This window comes from Mytilus trossulus, unplaced genomic scaffold (genome assembly GCF_036588685.1).
Source record: "Mytilus trossulus isolate FHL-02 unplaced genomic scaffold, PNRI_Mtr1.1.1.hap1 h1tg000398l__unscaffolded, whole genome shotgun sequence".
NCBI classification, from domain to species: domain Eukaryota; kingdom Metazoa; phylum Mollusca; class Bivalvia; order Mytilida; family Mytilidae; genus Mytilus; species Mytilus trossulus.
In genome coordinates, this window is record NW_026963347.1 from 1,033,730 (window position 1) to 1,052,670 (window position 18,941).

The 18,941-nt window shown below is 32.4% G+C and overlaps 1 protein-coding gene across 1 annotated transcript; it reads right to left on the reverse strand.

Annotated features, from left to right (window-relative positions):
- Window positions 1-5,888: 5,888 nt before the first annotated feature.
- On the reverse strand, window positions 5,889-16,230 carry LOC134702095 (metalloproteinase inhibitor 2-like). The gene is made up of 5 exons (XM_063563187.1): window positions 16,107-16,230; window positions 15,408-15,517; window positions 12,467-12,579; window positions 9,371-9,503; window positions 5,889-6,043 (listed from the first exon to the last, which is right to left on the reverse strand). Exons 1-5 carry the CDS (start codon window positions 16,222-16,224, stop codon window positions 5,909-5,911), a joined length of 609 nt encoding a protein of 202 aa, XP_063419257.1. The 5' UTR covers window positions 16,225-16,230; the 3' UTR covers window positions 5,889-5,908.
- Between the last annotated feature and the right edge of the window lie 2,711 nt (window positions 16,231-18,941).

Sequence of the window (18,941 nt, forward strand, 5' to 3'; positions counted from 1 at the left end):
ATTACAGTTATCGACAATGCCTGCTTTATAACATATTAGATAAACATAATAAATAAAGAAACGGCGTCAAATCAATAGCGACAGAATTTTGACGACAAAACCAAACATATAATACATACTTTGTGTATGCAACCAGATGTATCCATATGCGTTAAACATCCAAGTTTTGTTTTGTTTCAAAAGGTATTAATGCTATGTTGCATTACCGTTATTGCTGATTAACATGATAATTGTATCATGTGTATATGTCTCCGATTTATGAGTTCGAATATTCCTTCTTTATATTCATTCTTTCCTCCCGAAAAAAGTGTTGTCTAATATCAGCTGAAACCATACATATTTTAATAATATTTCTAATCGGAATACTAGTATGTTGTAATCATAAACTTGATCACGATGTGATATTAATTTAGGACTCCAAAGTATTTATACTTAACATATCTATATGCAAAATACTTGCGTCAAACACACACAAATGCTAAAATTATGATTAACTTCAAATGTAACTGCATTATCAACGCAGAATAATCATCAGATACCACTGGTTGTTCAATATTTAAAATGTCAAAACAATTACGATTGTATTCAAGCAATTAGATGAAGTTAATCAGTTCCTGCTTTGCTCTTCGTTATATTGCAGTATGTCTTGAACTACATTACAATTGATTAATTGAAGAAAACGCTAATCTTTTAAATTTTCAAGTTGAGAAACAGTTTTTATTGTTGTCAGTTTTTATTGTTGTCAGTATTTCATTCCTTAGTTCCTCTCTTATCTTAGAATACTAGTATTTAAAAAATATGGTTGTTTTGGAAAATTAAATTAAATCTCTTGTTGGTGACTTATTGAATAAGTGTTTACAACACTGCAATTAACGTATATCACAAGTAAATTGACTTGCAGATTTGCCATTTTGATGATTTGCAGTAGTTTAAATATACTAAATATTTCTCGATTACGCATTACAAAACGTAGACTGCAGCAGTGTGATTATAGACACAAACAAAAGGAATTGAGATATTAGGGATCACTATATTTTTATCTTATCTGTTTGTTTTAAATTGTATTTCTTCTCCAAGGAGTATTGACAAAGGGAGAGGGTAATGTTGTTTTTTAAATTTTAAGTGTAATTTAACGGATCTGAGATACTAGACAAACATACCTCACACCTTTTTTTTTAATAATACATTTATGCGTGAATCGTTTGTAGGCCAGTGGCGAATATTTCTGTGTACGTAAGGTCGATTCGGAAAGACCTTTTCAAATGAATCAGGCAGCAACTGTTTTTAGGAGGTCGCGGTAGGGGAGAGGTCTGGGGAGGGCCTATGCTTTTTTTAGGACAAATTTTGGTGACAAGTCGAAAACAATTTTTTCTATCAATTTTAGCATTACAATTATTGGCAGGTGATGGTGAAATAAAAAAAAAATTGTCTGGGTCAAAAACATTTTTTCTCCAACAATGGAAACCAAACTTTTTTTCCAAACAAATGTATACCCCCTCCCCAAATCAAATGATTGCTGCCTTATGAATTCGGCAATGATGCTGCTTTGATCTTGATTAGGGGTTAGAAAAGTACGTAAAATAAAATTAAAACTAATAAACATACATTTTTAGACAAAAAAATCTGTAAAGAACTTATTATTTGTTCAAAATATCAATTTTATTCAAAAAGATTTGTCTCCTGAAATATGTTCACTGAAAAACTAATGTCCTTAATGCCTTGTTTTGTGACACTTAACCTACACAATACCTACATTGACCATCGACTGTGTGTAGACAAAACATGATTTAAACTATACACAAGACCTACATTGACTATCGACTGTGTGTAGACAAAACATGATTAAAACTACATGTAAACATTGAGTTTTATCAAATGTGTTTAATTTACTTGTGATTTACACTAAGGCCGTGTTCACATTGACCTAAATTCGGTGTTGTGTTAGTGTAACTCACACGTAAACTAAACATAAAACTCAATGTTTACATGTAGTTTAAATCATGTTTTACCTACACACAGTCGATAGTCAATGTAGGCCTTGTGTAGGTTAAGTGAACACAAAAATAGGCATTTAGGACATTAGTGTTACCGTGTATATATTTAAGGAGGAAACTATTTTTGAGTAAAATTGATATTTTTGATAGTTGACTAAATTTTACAGATTTTTTTTTGTTAACAAAAATTAAGGTACTTTATTAACCCCTAATGAAGACTCAAAGCAGCATCATTGCCGAACCCATAAGGAAGCAACCAATTGATTTTCGAGGGGGGTATTATAGTTGAGTATAAACCATAAAGGCAAGGGGGTAGGGACGGTGAACTATGGAATTTGTTGTGGAAACAAAAAATGTTTCCAGTTTTTGGCCCTGAAAAAAAAATTGTTTGTTTCACCCTCAGCTGCTACTATATATAATGATAAAATTGATTTCGACTTGTCACAAACATTTGTCCTGAAAAAAAATTCAATAGCTCACGCCCCTTCAACCTTCATAAAAAATGAAGTAAATAGTTGCTGCCTAATTCATTTGAAAAGGTCTTTCCGAATCGACTTGACGTACACAGAAATATTCGCCACTGGTCTTTACTAAAAAAACATTCACGCATAAATGCATGACTAAAAAAGTGTGAGGTAAATGATATGTTTGTCTAGTATCTCAGATCCGTTAAATAACACGTAAAATAAATTAAAAAAACGTTACCCTATTCCTGTACCAAATACTCCTTGGAGAAGAAATACCATTTGAAACAAACAGAAAAGATAAAAATGTAGTGATCCCTAATATCTCAATCCTTTTTTTTTTCGGCTGTAAGCACGCTGTTGCAGCTAACGTTTTCTAATGCGTTATCGAGACTTCTCTAGTATATTCAAACTACTGCAAATTATAAAAATGGCTTTCACAAAGTAGCAACCACTTAACTTAAAAAAAGGGGAGGGTTATTTTTTTTTATCTGAGTCAGATTTTTTTTCGCGCGCGTACGTTTTTATTCCTTTTTTTTTCGATGCTGGAGATCAAATACTTTTTTTTCAATATTTAACACTATAATGTATGGGGAAACTCTTGATTCAGAATACATTTTTTTATCATCTGTATGACCATTTTTTTCTATCAAATTGGGGATCGGAATATTTCTATTCCCATCCCCACCCCACCCTTTTGAAGTCAAATGGTTGTTCCCTTACCGCTGGAAAAATTTTCCAAAATTTAAATGACATATAGTTTACAAGTGGGAAAAAACCTTATGTACAGGTAGCTAAACCAGGTGTACAGATGTGGACAAATGTAATGTGAAACCAGTGTACTCTACACTAAACTAATTGTAAATATGTTTACTCTACACGGCGTTTGGTGTGAACACGGCCTTACACAACACCGAATTTAGGTCAATGTAAACACGGCCTTAGATTTTCATAATATTTGAAATCAATAAAACTACAACACATGATCATGATGATTGCCAGGATAATGATTAAACACGCGTATTATGAAGCTACCAATTTTATAATTGATCACGACAAATTGATTTATCTATATTCGTAATGAACGTGTGAATTTTGCATTATTCAAAATACCTCTAGCTTGTGCTTCGTTTAAGTTGTTGACACTTGACCTCAAAAATTCACTTTCGTAGGATGTTAACAACTAAGTGTACCAGGTTATTTCACGGATTTATGATTCATTTATTCTTGAGCATCTCGATTATTTTTCAAAGTTGTCCATATTTGGTACCCATCAAATTTTATGTAGCACGCTTTAAGTCTTGTAAAATAGATGAATATCGTCATTTCTCTAATTCTTCGTGAATTTATCCCTTTCTGCACCCATTGTATACAAAAATTTCGTTTGATCTCAGTTCATCATTGCATTGGTTAACATCCGATTATGACGTCGAATTTTCTTGTTTTCCTCTGAATTTCCTATTTAATTGTGACGGCATGAAAAAAGCGACCACGCCTGATGACTTCACATAGAAAGAACACATCTTTTTGCAGATCATTCGTAAAGAAGGAATAAGTTTGCCTGCATATTGTTTGAAATCATTAGAGAAACAGATTCCACCACCAAATTTTGTGTAATACGACATTTAACTGTCTCGAGTGGATGAATATCGTATCACACTCGATGCAGTGGTAGAATCTATATGTAATGCACCATAAAAGTTGACTTGGGAATTGATACTTGCTATCTCCAGGTCCTTCTCTGTTCGGCAGCAAAACCTAGCCAAAATTGCGATTATGTGCGGACATAATGTTCGCAGACAAGTCCGATCAGAATGTTGACTTTAAATCATATGCCTCTTGTACAGGTAGTAATACGCTATAGCTATCTGAACATTCATAACTATCGCATCACATTTAAGAAGTGGAAAATAGTAAGGCAAATATTACTTCCCTATCTAATTTTCAAATATGTTTAAATTGACAGCCCCTCAAGATAAATCGAAAGCTTTATAACAAGATGTAGTAGGGAATATTATAGAGCTCAAAGTATTTAGCACTACTGTATAATTTAACAAGTTAAGCCGATTGTATTTTGTAAATGTAATTTATCACATATTTGTTACGAATACGTTTGGTTTTGAATATGTAATAACCTCAAAATTGCCCGGGGTAAAAAAAGAGTATATTAAAACAGTGCCCTGATTCCAAATGACATCACGTCATTGCGTCCTCAACGACACTTTTGTGAAACAAAATTTAATGTTATGTTATGTGTCATTAAATTGTCATAATTGAAAATTGTGTCTCTCTTCTGCAGAACTTAAAGATGCGATCAATAGATTTTAACATGTCAATTCCATATGTGACTTGGTATCATCCCTCGACCGATATCGGCACTCGGCTAAAGCATCGAGGCCGATATGGGATGATACCAGGGCAAATATGGAAAAGTCCATGTTATAATCTATAATCTATACGTATGCAATATATAAACTCATCATAGATACCAGGACTAAATTTTGTATATACGTCAGACGCGCGTTACGTCTTCAAAAGACTCATCAGTGTCGCTCCAATCCAAGTTCAAAAGGCCATTTCTTTTAGGAAATTTAGTCCTCAATGCTCTTCAACTTTGTACTTTTTACAAAGTTGAAGAGCATTGAGGACTAAAATTCCTAAAATAAAGAATGCCAAAGACAGCTAAGGTAATCTATGCCTGAGGTAGAAGTATTTAAAAAAAATCTAAATTTTATAAACAGTAAATTCATAAATATAACCATATCAATGACAAAAAGTGCTTGCTACTGGGCTTGTGATACCCTCGGGGAAATAAATATCCACCAGCAGTGGTATCGACCCAGTATTTGTAAATTAACTCATCATTGATACAATGTACCAGGACTAAATATTGTATATATGCCAGACGTATAATCGATGCTTAAGACGCATCAAATGAATAAACACATATTGAATCAAGGACAGACCGACACAATCATTGCAAAAAAAGCAACAACAAAAACTAACAGAAGGACAAGCATAGGTATTCATACCACTACATTAAAAAAAAATACCCAGCCCGACAACAACTAATCACAAATCGAATCACAAAGACAACCAAAGGTAATATAAGGTGTGTCAGATCTTAATTTACTTTTGACACGTGTCTTAATTGTGAAATACTGTCACTCGTATATTGTAGATTGTTTCCAGATCGTTTAATGTGTGTCAGCTTTTGAACTTGTCATTTGATCAGGGAATTTCTATTATGCATTTTGCTTGGAGTGTTGTATTTTTTATATATTTGTTTTTACCTCAGTGAATAACAATCCTAAGGAGATAATTAAAATCATGTAAACAACATTATTTTAATAAGAAAACAGTCATTTACAATAACACAAGAAAGTCTGAATAATAGTGCAATATATTGATCAATCATTAACGTTCAGGTTGGTTGATTTCATTACCACGTTAACATTCTTCATTATTAACCCAACGACATCGTCTTCTTTCTCGTTTGCACAGAGCATTTTTAGCCAGGCAAATGTTAAGCTTGTCATTTTTTCCAGGGTCATATTTACAACCTGTTGAATCTGGGCCAATTTTCTGAAAATGAGAATTTAATATAACAATATTATATCTAGATCTGAGAAATATGTCAACATAGTTACCTTTCGACTATTCTTCTTAACGCCCAGTGCAATTTTATATGCATATTCTTGACGAAAACTTTTAATATGAATAGTAGCCCTGATTTGTGTCCATTAGTATCCTGAGCCGGATGTCTAACATTCTGGTGCCCGAGGTAATACTCATCAATATCATTAAAACATATTTTCTGAAATTGGATATAGACATTTTCTCCAAATTATCGGTATTCCTATGGAAAAAAACTGTGCGCGTTTCCTTGTCGACCTTTTTATATGTTCATGAGTCGGTGTTCCTTCATACACTCTTTCAAACAAGATCAAAGAAGCCAGGTCATTTAATTTCACATTAAGATATATTGATGTCCTTTCCATTAATCCATTTTTTTCTAATTAGGTCACTTTGATATATCCCCTAAAACTATAAATTAAAGAAAAAATAACAGACATGGCTTCCTCTGCTTCATTGTTTTAAATTTATATCTCAAAGAAGTATGTTCTGTAAGGTCATAAAATGGCCCCCTTTTTTAGCGTAAATGTTAAATTTGGATTTAGTGACCAATATCCAAATACATTATCATGATTATAGCTAATACAGTAACTTGAAAGGAAATGAGCCATCTTGTTGAAAAAATTACGTTTCTGCAGTTCATTATAACGTCAAACGTTGTACTCATATTGATGAAAATCAATGAAAATTGGTAAATATCCATCTATTATTGGACAGGAAACATAGAGCGCATACGTCGACAACGTAGATCTTTTAAAATAATGTTTTTTGAAGATATTTCACATATCTTATGTGAATATTAAGTTTGTCGACGCCAGTGCTCTAATTTTCCTCATCCTTAATTTGGTTGAAATCAAGCTGATTTTATCAAATTTCACCCAAATCCCTTATCTTGACCTTTTTGGAATGTAAAAATCCACGTGTTAGAATTAAACTTTGACAAAAATAGTTCTATATCACTTTCTCACAAGTCTTTAAGGCAACTTAATAGTTATCAAAGGTACTAGGGTTATAATTTAGTACGCCAGACGCGCGTTTCGTCTACATAAGACTCATCAGTGACGCTCAAATCAAAATATTAACAAAACCAAACATTTATTGTCTTCCAATTATGAACTTAATAATTAAGGCCAAATAAGTCCCTTACCGAACTTACTCCTTTGACGAACGCGGTCATCGCAGTTCAAGAATCAATAACAAACGAGACGATTTGATTGAAATTACAATTTTTTCCACCTTGCTGTCGGTGTCAAAACTTCGCCTGCGTATGGAATATATTTCTCAACTTATTTGTTATTCAAGAGCTTACAGTGCTACTCAGACTCTATAAAACGTCAACAGTGTCTGAGTAGAAAGTTGATGGGCCAAAGGTACATCTAGATAAGAGAACCTCTCTTCCCTTTTCTATAAGTACCTATGCATTGTTGATAAATATCCCGTATCAGCCTTACAAAAATGCACGATGGACTTGAAGTATATATATTATGGATACTGACGTTGTTTATCATCTTATCACCATGTTATAGAATAATCTTATTTGTTTTTATGTATATTACTTCACTTCTTAGTCTGTTCCTCTGGTTATATCTATTTAACGTGGCTCTGTTCTTATGTACAATCCGACAGTGTGATATTGTGCTATGGTAAATTCTTGTATTCTTGTTTTTACATTTTTGCTAATGTGCTTTGTGTATATGCCTTTGTGAGTTGCTTTGTTACATAATTCTTTGTTTTATCAGAGGGGGTTGTATTCGGAGGCTGGAACCTCCCTTTTATTTTGGACGATTAATACATTTAAATGGGAGCATATATATAATTATACTGACAGCTGTACCCAATTTTTTACATTTTTACCTTTTATGTCTGTTCGGTTTGTTCACAAATAGTTGTTAATATAATGGAATTTATTACGACTGTCGTAAAAGTGATATTTTAAGCTAGCTGTAAAACTTGGTCCTATCCACCATTTCCTATATAAGGAAACGTCTGTATCAAATTGTTATTCATTCGTTTGATGTGCTTGAGCTTTTTATTTTGCCATTTTATCAAGGAATTTCCGTTTTGGATTTTCCTCGGCGTACGGTATTTTTGTTATTTTACGTTTTACTGACGGGAGATACATCCCGAAACTCGGACACATTATTTTGAATCCGAGTCTACCAGTCTGTGCTGTTACTCCTTAATGTCGTGTGTAAAAAAAAGAAGCATTAAATTGGAATCTAAAAGTCTTTAGTTTACCTGAGCTCATTTCCATCTGCACTTGTGGCGAGCACAAACAGACGAACGCCGAAACGGACAATTGCTTTTCGAAGATACACTGGTTTAAACAGAACCTTGGATTTTTTTCTATAAGTTTTCCCCGATTACTTGCCAAATTTAAGATACCTCTGTCCATTTTTGGACTTTCAAATTGTTGTCTTCAGAAACATATTATATCGGACCAATCACATACAAGAATTTATAGATATGCAATTCATGTACTGTAAGTGAAATATATTTAAAAAAAAAACCGGAGTTAACTAAAAACATGCACTGTCTATGTGTATTCATGTGGATAATTTTAATGCCTGGCCTAAAACATGTAAACATTTCTCCCCTTGTCATTGATGTGATGGTAAATGAGAGTATTCCAAGTTCTTCTGTGAGATATTACAATTAGATTGTTTATTGCTTTATCTGCTAGACAAACAATCTTATCGTCGTAGAAATATAATACAACATCTACAACATTGGATGTAAAACCAATGCGCGCATTGATCAGTGTAAATTTGGTAAATATTGATAATCAGCTTTAATTTCAGTGTCATTTAACCAACACGAATACTTTGAATATTTTTTTTCTGACAACGTCAAAGAATGCAGATCTTATCAAATAGTTCTGCCTTTCTTCACACTTTTTGATTTTGAAAATAATGTGTGGTATGATCGTTGACGAGACTACGTTTCACAACAGACCCATTATACTGTTGGATTACAATTTTTTGTAAGAATCATGAACTCACAATTTCTATCAAGTTTGTTTCCTTTATTTACCTATGCAATTTATTTCTGAAGCTCCCATCATCATGAATGTAACAGTTTATTTTGAAATAGAATCGATGTCTAAGCGACTTATTTCTCTAAGGCACATTCATATATATAGTTATAGGATTGAAATACTTTGATATACAATTAAAATCCCTATTAAACAAATGGTACCTCAGAAATATACATGATATACGTTAATAAAAAATATACACAAATAATAAATCTATACTTTAAGATTAAGATACTTACGTTGCATCTCCTTCTGCAGTTTAAATTGTAAGAATTAGAACCTCTTGTAAACAGATATAACGATTGGAAAGGTGACAAACTACTCAGTTGTCTGATGAAATCACAGGATCCAATATATTTCTTTCCATCGGAGCTTCTGCCTATATAAAAAATATCGTATAATTATCTGTTAATTTCATTTGCAAAAGAAACAGCTCACCCTCTAGTTGCACATATAATAACTCGCAAATGACTTTATAACTCCTATGCACAAGAGTGTCGTTTCATTATTTTCACAATACAATTAACAGTGTTTATCATATTTGAGAAATAGAAAACGGGAATAAGAGGTATAGCACTGAATGTTGAATACAATTAACGGTTACTAATTTGTTGTTAAGGACATATTCATGCTATATTATTTCAATATATTTTATCAGCAATCAACGAAGGACTTCAAAAGTTAATGTGAAACTGTCTATTCTAGAGGTGCCATGAATCAGATGTGGATACTTAAAAATTCCAAAGATCTTTTAGAGTACATACGATCTAACTCTCTTTCATCTTGTTATAGTATTAAAACATTGGACTTTTCAGCACTGCATACAAGTATTCCACATCCTAAAACTAAAAGACAAATCAAAAGAGTTGGTACTGCTTTCCTTCATTAAATTTCATAAGAATGACAAACGAAGATCCAAGTATCTTGTCTTAAGAAGGGATAAATCCTTTTCTGCAAAGGATCACTCTGATTCAAGCAACACATTATCTGACACTGACATTATCAAGATGCTTGATTTCTTGATTGACAACTTATATGTTAAGTTCGGAGGACGTGTTCTTCAACAGACTATCGGCATTCCAATGGGAACGAATTGTGTCCCTCTTCTTGTCGACTTGTTTCTTTATTAGTATGAGGCTGACTTAATACCGGAACTTTTTCGGAAGAAACTCTACTTTCCGCTACCAAGCTGATGTTCTTTCACTAAATAACTCAAATCTGGTGACTATGTCGAATGCATTAATCCTATTGAACCAGAGATGAAGGATACAACAGATACAGTTAAGTCGGCCTCATTTATTGACTTACATGAAGGAATTGACAATGAGGGTCGGATGAACACAAAACTATTTATTCAGATTTCCAATTTTGAATTTTCCATTTCTAAGAAGCAACATGAGATAACCTACAATTTATCCTTTAGTTTTCTATGTTGTGTCATATGTTCTATTTTGTTTCTGTTTGTTCTTTTCATTTTTAGCCATGGAGTTTTCAGTTTGTTTTCGATTTATGAGTTTGACTCTCCCTCTGGTATCTTTCGTCCCTCTTTTATTGAATTTTAGCAGAACACAATCGGTCTTGATTTTTAGTACAGTATACAAATTGTAATAGTTTAATGTCATATATTTGCCATATATGTTGTATTGTTCTTATATGTGCTTTATGTAAATATTGCAATTGTTTTATACATAAGAATAATACATGAATTAAATTTTTGTTCGTAAGACATTTATTTTTAATTTCGCTATAATATTTATGAAATTCCATGAATAACCTAGTTCGTATGTATACAGGAATGTGATGGGTATTTCGCTATTTCATTTTGTAGCATTATAACGAGTCCATGACCTAATCTTAATTTTTTGAAAGCACAATTTAAAAGAAAGACCTCTATATTTTATATCTTGACATTTTATAGATTAGTTTCCGTTTTATCACAAACATTTATTTGTTCTTCAAACATGTTTGATTTCTACAAACATAAATTTTAAACATTTTGAACGAAAATTATCTTCATACAAAGTGTCGTCTTCGTAATTTAAACTTGAGGTCATATTTTTTGTATGAATGGATTGTTTCTCTATTTGCTTTTGTCTTGTTTCCTTACTTGTCTTTCACATCTCTTATATCTTGTTGATTATGTTTATCTCCTCATTCAAGATGAACAATACGTGGTATAAGTAAATAAACGGTTTATTTTCAAAAGTGATGATTTTCTGGAAAAATATAAATATATCACAGTGGTATATATCTTACTACAGCTTTGTTTAACTTGTCTTTTTACTTTTGACCATAACTTTATGTATCCCTAATAATTTTATTAAATGTGTATTTGCAGATACAATTCATTCGTTCATAGAGTGTTAATTTACGTTTTTGATTAAGTTAAGCCTTTCAATTGATATTTTATCGTTTGTATTTCTATGTTAACTTGTGGTGTTATACTATTGTTTCAGAAAATGGGAGAAGTTTTGGTACCATTTAAACGTTTTATTACTCTGCATATTTTTGCACATGTCTGAGGCCATGAATCTGATGTACAGAAGTTGTCGTTTGTTTATGTAAAAGAGGGACGAAAGATACCAAATGGACAGTCAAACTCATAAATCTAAAACAAACTGACAACGCCATGGCTAAAAATGAAAAAGACAAGCAGAAAAATAATATTACACATGACACATAATAGAAAACTAAGAATAAACAACACGAACCCCACCAAAAACTAGGGGTGATCTCAGGTGATCCGGAAGGGTAAGCAGATCTTGCTCCACATGTGGCAACCCTCGAGCTTGTGTTGCTCATGTTATTAGAAATCCAGTAAATAGTCTAATTCGGTTGGTCACATTAATGAAAGGGAAGGGGATTGTAGTTACGACGAAAGGAACATATCCGATATCATTTGTGAAACGGTTATTCCATAACGGTCACCCAACTCGTGATGGCGTCCGTAAAATTTACGAAGGGATGATTTCAACTTCACCATTTGGAACTCTTGGTTTAATAGCTTCCTTGTAAGCAGCAACCCTCTATCAAGAAAATCATGATAGGAAATGCAAGTTAAGCGTGTTCTCGTTTCTCTTTTTTCATATAGATTAGAACGTTAGTTTTCCCTTTTGAATGGTTTAACATTTAGTAGATTATGGTTCGGTGTGAGCCCAAGGCTCCGTGTTAAAGCCCGTACCTTGACACATAATGGTTTAATATTATTTTTATTTGGATGGAGAGTTGTCTCATTGGCATTCATACCACATCACTTTACAACATGTATGTACGTATCTAACAATTCATTCAATGGCAGATTATATAGAAGTGAATCAATGCATTCTACATTAAACATGTATTTACCCATCAAAATATATGACTGTCCGACCGTAAAACGTACTCCACAAAGCCCACTATTTCCTGCAGTCTCTACAACTATTTCTTGACCAACACCTTCTGTCACTCCCTGTGTGTTAGATGTATATCATAACAGAAGTATTTGTTATTATTAAAAATAATTGCATTAATTACAATATTTTCTATGTGCTAAATTAATTTATGTGATGCACATTTAATATGTCGTTTGTGGTGTCCATGTGTTTGTCGTAAATTAATGAGTGTGTTCTTTGCTTCTCTGAGGTTTAATTTTTTTAATAAAGAATTTTATTATTATTTATAAATGTGCTGAGTGTGATAAAGTTTGTTTGTTCTGTACTCCTGGTCAGGAGTAATGCCATTGTAGCAGTATATTTAACATTGAAATATAAGCGGGGGTTTGGCTAGTTATAAAACCATGTTCAAACAACAATGTTGTCTTCGTACGTCCTGTATCAAATTTAGGAATATTGCAGCTATTATCTACATGCTGATTTCATATTGACTTTTGTTTGCCTCTGTTGTAGTTCAGTGTTTCTGTTGTTTCGTTGATCTCATCTTACAGTTACTGAGTTTCTCTTTGTATTAGTTTGTTACTCGGGTTTGATTTTGCCTATATGAATTATGACTCTTTAACATCCGGAATACTCTTTTATCTTTATAAAATTAGTTTATCAGTGAATTAGAAACTTTGATAAAAACAAAGTTTTACATTCACCTTCTATACAGCTAACTCGTTTATTAAATTTATTTCAAATTAAGTAACCGAATTCGTTAAAAATTATCATTTTAATATATTTTACACATTTCCTTCAGTTTTATATCTCAGTTTCAACGAAAATTTGAGTGACTGGAATTATATTATTGGGAAAAAATAAGCACACCTCTGAAATATATATAATATATACATTTGTAGTGACATTACCATTAGGAAGTCAACTGTACATATATATATATATATTTATCGTATCTCCTATACTTTTCTAGGAATATGATAAGTTAAAAGTAACCGAGTAGGGACCACGTATATTTCATATAAGATAAGTGCATATAGGGTTTCATAATAGGTTAGTATGCCAGGGCTCATTTCAATACACGGTAGGTAGTGGTGTTTAATCACCACAACAAAGAAGGTTTTAACAGAAGACGAAACTTAAGACATGTAAGATGAAGATTATGTTTCTTTTTGTACAAATTAGAGTTAAGAACTTGTTATTGTTGGTATTTGTTTTTGTATAGACCAATGCAAGTATGTTGTTAATGCGAAAAGTATTTAAGGCTTGATAACGTTAATAAGCCAATAGTCTAAATACCAGATCGTAAGGTAGTCAGTATGCTATATTAGTTACACAGTGAGCAATTGTCCTAATACGATAATTTATTGACTCGATAAATTCCGTATTAGGACAATTGAATAATCTGTAACCAATTTATCCTGAGTTTTTTATATTACATATTATTATATTCAAATTCAATACAAGACAGTATTAACCAAATGTATTTTAGATATTAAATCTAAATCTCTGAAAAATTAAAACAAATAGGTCTGGACCATAAAGCAACTTAATTTCTTCTTTTAGGTTATGATCAATTTACATAATAAATAAGGTATTTAATTCAAATTGACGTAATAAAAAAATTGTACTGTAATTTTTTAGGCCAATATCAGCCAATGAAATTGCGAGAAATTACTCTAAATCAAGATATTGTTTTACATAGTGTGTTAGTGACTTAATACGATACGTTTATATTTATATGGGGTCAGTAAATTCCAGATAGAGATTTAACAAAATGTTAGAAATTATTTTAAATTAAGGAATGTATCTCCCTCATGCAAAGCTCTGGTTCCTTTTACGAATTTGGCTTTACTTTTTTGACCTTTTGGATTATAGCTCTGTGTCTTTTATATAAGCCTTTGAATTTTCAAATATTTTGGCCACGAGCTTCGCTGAAGAGACATGTATTGTCGAAATGCGCATCTGGTGCAAGGAAATTGGTACCGTTAATGTTATTGAGCTTTACGCTCACCCACTATGGAATTTACTGACCCTATATATACCGTATAAGGTCAACATGGTCAATAACACAGTACGTAACTAACAATATACTAAATTATTTTGTTTACAACTGCATATCTATCAAGTTATTCAAAAAACAAATTTCTTAAAAATATATGCAAGAAGTGGTTCCTATAAAAAGTGAAATTACAAAAATATTGAACTTAGAGGAAAACCAATTCGGAAAGTCCATAATCACATGGCAAAATCAAATAACAAAACGCATCAAAAACGAATGGACGAGAACTGTCATATTACTGACTTGGTACAGGCATTTTCAAATGTAGAAAATGGTGGATTAAACCTGGTTCTATAGCGCTAACCCTCTCACTTTATAATGAGTCTCATCAAATTCCGTTTATTTACATTGATGCGTTAAACAAACAGACACAAGAAACAAAATAGTAAAAAAATGGGTACATCAGTCATCATCGTATAACAATTTCAAAAGGAAAAATTCCACTACGCGATAGAATGATATTGACGTTTGTGGTTCAACGTATATAGTACTTCATAATATAAATATATCATAATGACAAATAATAGAACAATATCATACTGACGGGATCTTTTAAAGTACAGAGTCACGTTGTAAGAACGAAAGAAATACAAAATGTCGCATATACAAAAAAAAACCAATAAAAAATGAAAGCCAATACAAACACATTGACGAGATGTATAAGTACCGAGCCAAGTCAAACGGATATCACATAAAACCATTCAACAGTAAAAGTATTATTAATGTATGTTGTAATTAAACTGTATTAAAATGTCTCGTTTAATTTTATAGTATAATCCCAAATCCATTCACTGCAAATTCAATTACATATTCTCCATTATTAACTTAATTACTGAGTCGTACCTTCATTTTGGAAATAATGCGAAATGTATATTTCCAGATCGCAAAGTTGTTTGCAGTATCATCTGCTGGTCCTGGTATTAACGTCTCCTTGGTTACTTTGCCGTAGAGTACTGGAAAAATATGCAACATTGTAGAGCAAACAGTTTTATAATGTCAGAACGCGAAATATTTAGGGAACGACAAAATATTTTCCAGGGAGGATTTTGAAAATGTCCCAATTGGCCTGATTAGCACTGAGATTTAATTACTAATACAACAAATAATACCAACTATTAGTCTGCATTCAAAAATACAGGAAGCAAATTTGTAGAAAGTTAAAATCAAATTGGAAGGCTTAGCAAGAACAGATGAAAGTTAATTGTTAATTTTCTAGAACATCCTCGGATATTAAATTATCGTCCCTTACTAAATCATAAAAAGGTAACATTAGAAGACAAGACAATAACTCTGTTGATCCCTTGGAGTTGAACTCATAACACTTTATATATAATTTTTTCCAATACAATTCTTGAAATGTCCAAAAAAAAGTCTGTCAATTATCATTATGTATATTTAAAAGTGAAAAATCTTTGTTTTCTATAGAAGTGCAGTGTAATTTAGACATTATTTTTGATAATCTAAAGTAAATACTAGTGTTCCGAAGTTTTTGTAGGGGAATGGCTGAACGTGTGTTATGCACAAATTAGTTTTAAAACTTACCGTAGTCAGCTGAACAGAATTGTGATTGCGGATGCGGTGAACCAAAACACGAACAACCGTGGACACCATGTGTAATCCAAGTTAGGACGATACACAATAGTAGCACTTTTAGAAACATCCTTTTAGTTTCTTTCTCTATTCTAAAAAGTTATATGCATAATAATTTAAATTCTCGTGTCTTTAAATATGTGCAGTGCAGATGTTGTGAAATTTATCATAAGGGGATGATATAAGGGTGAGTGCACAGAAGAACATGACATTACCACGTTTTCATTTCAAATGGAGGCTGGACAAATCGTTATGACCGCGTGTATAGTGCAATTCGACTGTTGGTTATACATCAGGTTCAATCTTGCGACTAAATAACATTAGTGTTATAATTACCCTTTTACCTCCATCGTGAAACATAATCACATTTTAATTGAGTGTGGAATTATATCGAGTAAAATGTATTTCAAGCAATTGTGTTCACTGAAGAGTAGTGTTAATAAGATTGTAAATAAAGTATCTGTAAATGTAAATATAACTATAGTTCATTGCAGATGTTCAATTAAAAACTCATTCACATCTACAAACTAACAATATAACGAGTCATGTTTCTGTATGCTTTTTTTCAATCATACTTGTTCAACCGTTTTGATTATGTAACTGGTTCACTGACTGCTACTTGTTCGTTAAATCAAATATCGTCTGGTATTTCCTGTTTTCCAGAATATCACCATGTCTGTAAATTGGAGATCAATTTCCAACGCAACCACTCGGTCATCCTATTTGTATATATCAATTGAATCAAGGCCACTGTAGTATATATACCCCTGTTCAAAACTCATAAATCAATGGACAAAAAACAAAATCGGGGCAACAAACCAAAACCGAGGGACACCCATTAAATATTAGAGGAGAACGACGACACAACATTAAAATGTAACACACACAGAAACGGACTAAGCATTATACAAAATCCTATGAGAATAACAAATATAAATGACAATACAAAAACTTACCAGAATCACATGACATGACATGGATTTTAGAGCTTCGAGAAACAGCATGACCTTTGACACTGAGAAAAACCCATGCCCTCAAGTCAGTTATACGGGCCACTCACTGCTAAAGTTTGAATTTTTTTTTAAACAGTGTCTTTCTTATGCATCTCAAATTCATCTCCAAGAGAATTTGAGACTACAGACACTGCCAAAACAAAAAAGACATTTATATCTTAATCTTGTTCTCGATAACTTTCAGAAAGAATATAAGAATAATATCAATTTACTTTTGATGTGATACCATCGTACATTATCACATTATAAAAGAAAGACGAAATATACCAAAGGGGGAGTCAAACTCAAAAATCTAACACAAACTTACAACGCCATGGATAAAAAATGAAAAAGATAAACAGACAAACAAAAGTGCACATGACACCACATAGAAAACTAAAGAATAAACAACACGGACCCCAACAAAAACTAGGGGTGATCTCAGGTGTTTCGGAAGGGTAAGCAGACCCTTCTCAACATGTGTAATCTGTCGTGTCGCTAATGTGATACCATATCCGGTAAACAGTATAATTCGGTAGGTAACATTCATGAAACGGAAGGGATTTTAGTTACAATGTAAGGAACATATCCGATATCATTTGTGAAACGGTTATTCCATAACAGTCAACCAACTCGTGATGGCGTCCGTAAAAATTACGAAGGGATGATTGTAACTTCACCATTTGGAACTATTGGTTTAATTGTTACCTTGCATTTGTGAGCATCAACCCTCTTTCAAGAAAATCATGATAGGAAACGCAAACACAGGAATATCGTATCAATTTGAAGATATATACCCGTATGCAGGTGCTGCTGGAATGTTGCTACCTATATAATTAGACATGGAAAGTTCAGAATTGGAAAACTGAAATCATCTGTTTTGTCGTAAAGTTTGTTTTCAACCGACTCTAATTGTCAATTTCTAGGTGTTAGTCAAGATATGAAGCCACCATAACTGTGTCTGTGGTATTATTTATCTCTAGTTCGATGGGATAGATGCGTTCCACATAGTCACCAAATTTTGAATTATTTAGTGAAAGCACATCATCTATATAGCGGAAAGCAGAGTTAAAGGATAGTGCTTACATCTTATCTTTCTTCCTAAGATTTCTTTATTGAAGTCAGCCTCATTATAATAAAGAAACAAGTCAGCAAGTAGAGGGGCACAATTTGTTCACATTGCAATACCGATAGTTTGTTGAGAAACACGTCCTCCAAATTGTTGTCAATCAAGAAATCTTTATAATATAAGTTTTATAGATTTTTTTGTTTGAATCAGGGTGATCCTTTACATAAGATTTATCCCTCCCTGAGACAAGATATATGTATTTACGTTTGCCATTCTTTTTTATGAAGCAACGCAATACCAACTCTTTCAATTTGTCTTTAAGTGTGGAATGTGGAATACTTGACGTGTATAAAGGATAGAAAAGGCAAATGTTTTAATACTGTAACAAGAGGAAAATGAGTTGATTGTATGTACTCTAAAAGATCTTTGGAATGTGAATGTATCTATATCTGATTAAAGCCACCTCAAGAATAGACTGTTTCACAATAACTTTTTGATTAGTGATAAAAATATATATTAATAATTTAGAAAGAGGTTTCGTGGAGCACTTGGAAGACCCAGCAATATACCGTTGTTTGTAAGGACACTTATTTAGTTTAGGTATCCAATACAGTGATGGAAGATCCATTTCTTCATCTTTGGTTTAAATTCCAAAGGAACATATATAGATCAGACCTATTATTATCCAGGATTTCCTCTTTGGTGAGTGTCGTGAGGGTAGATGTT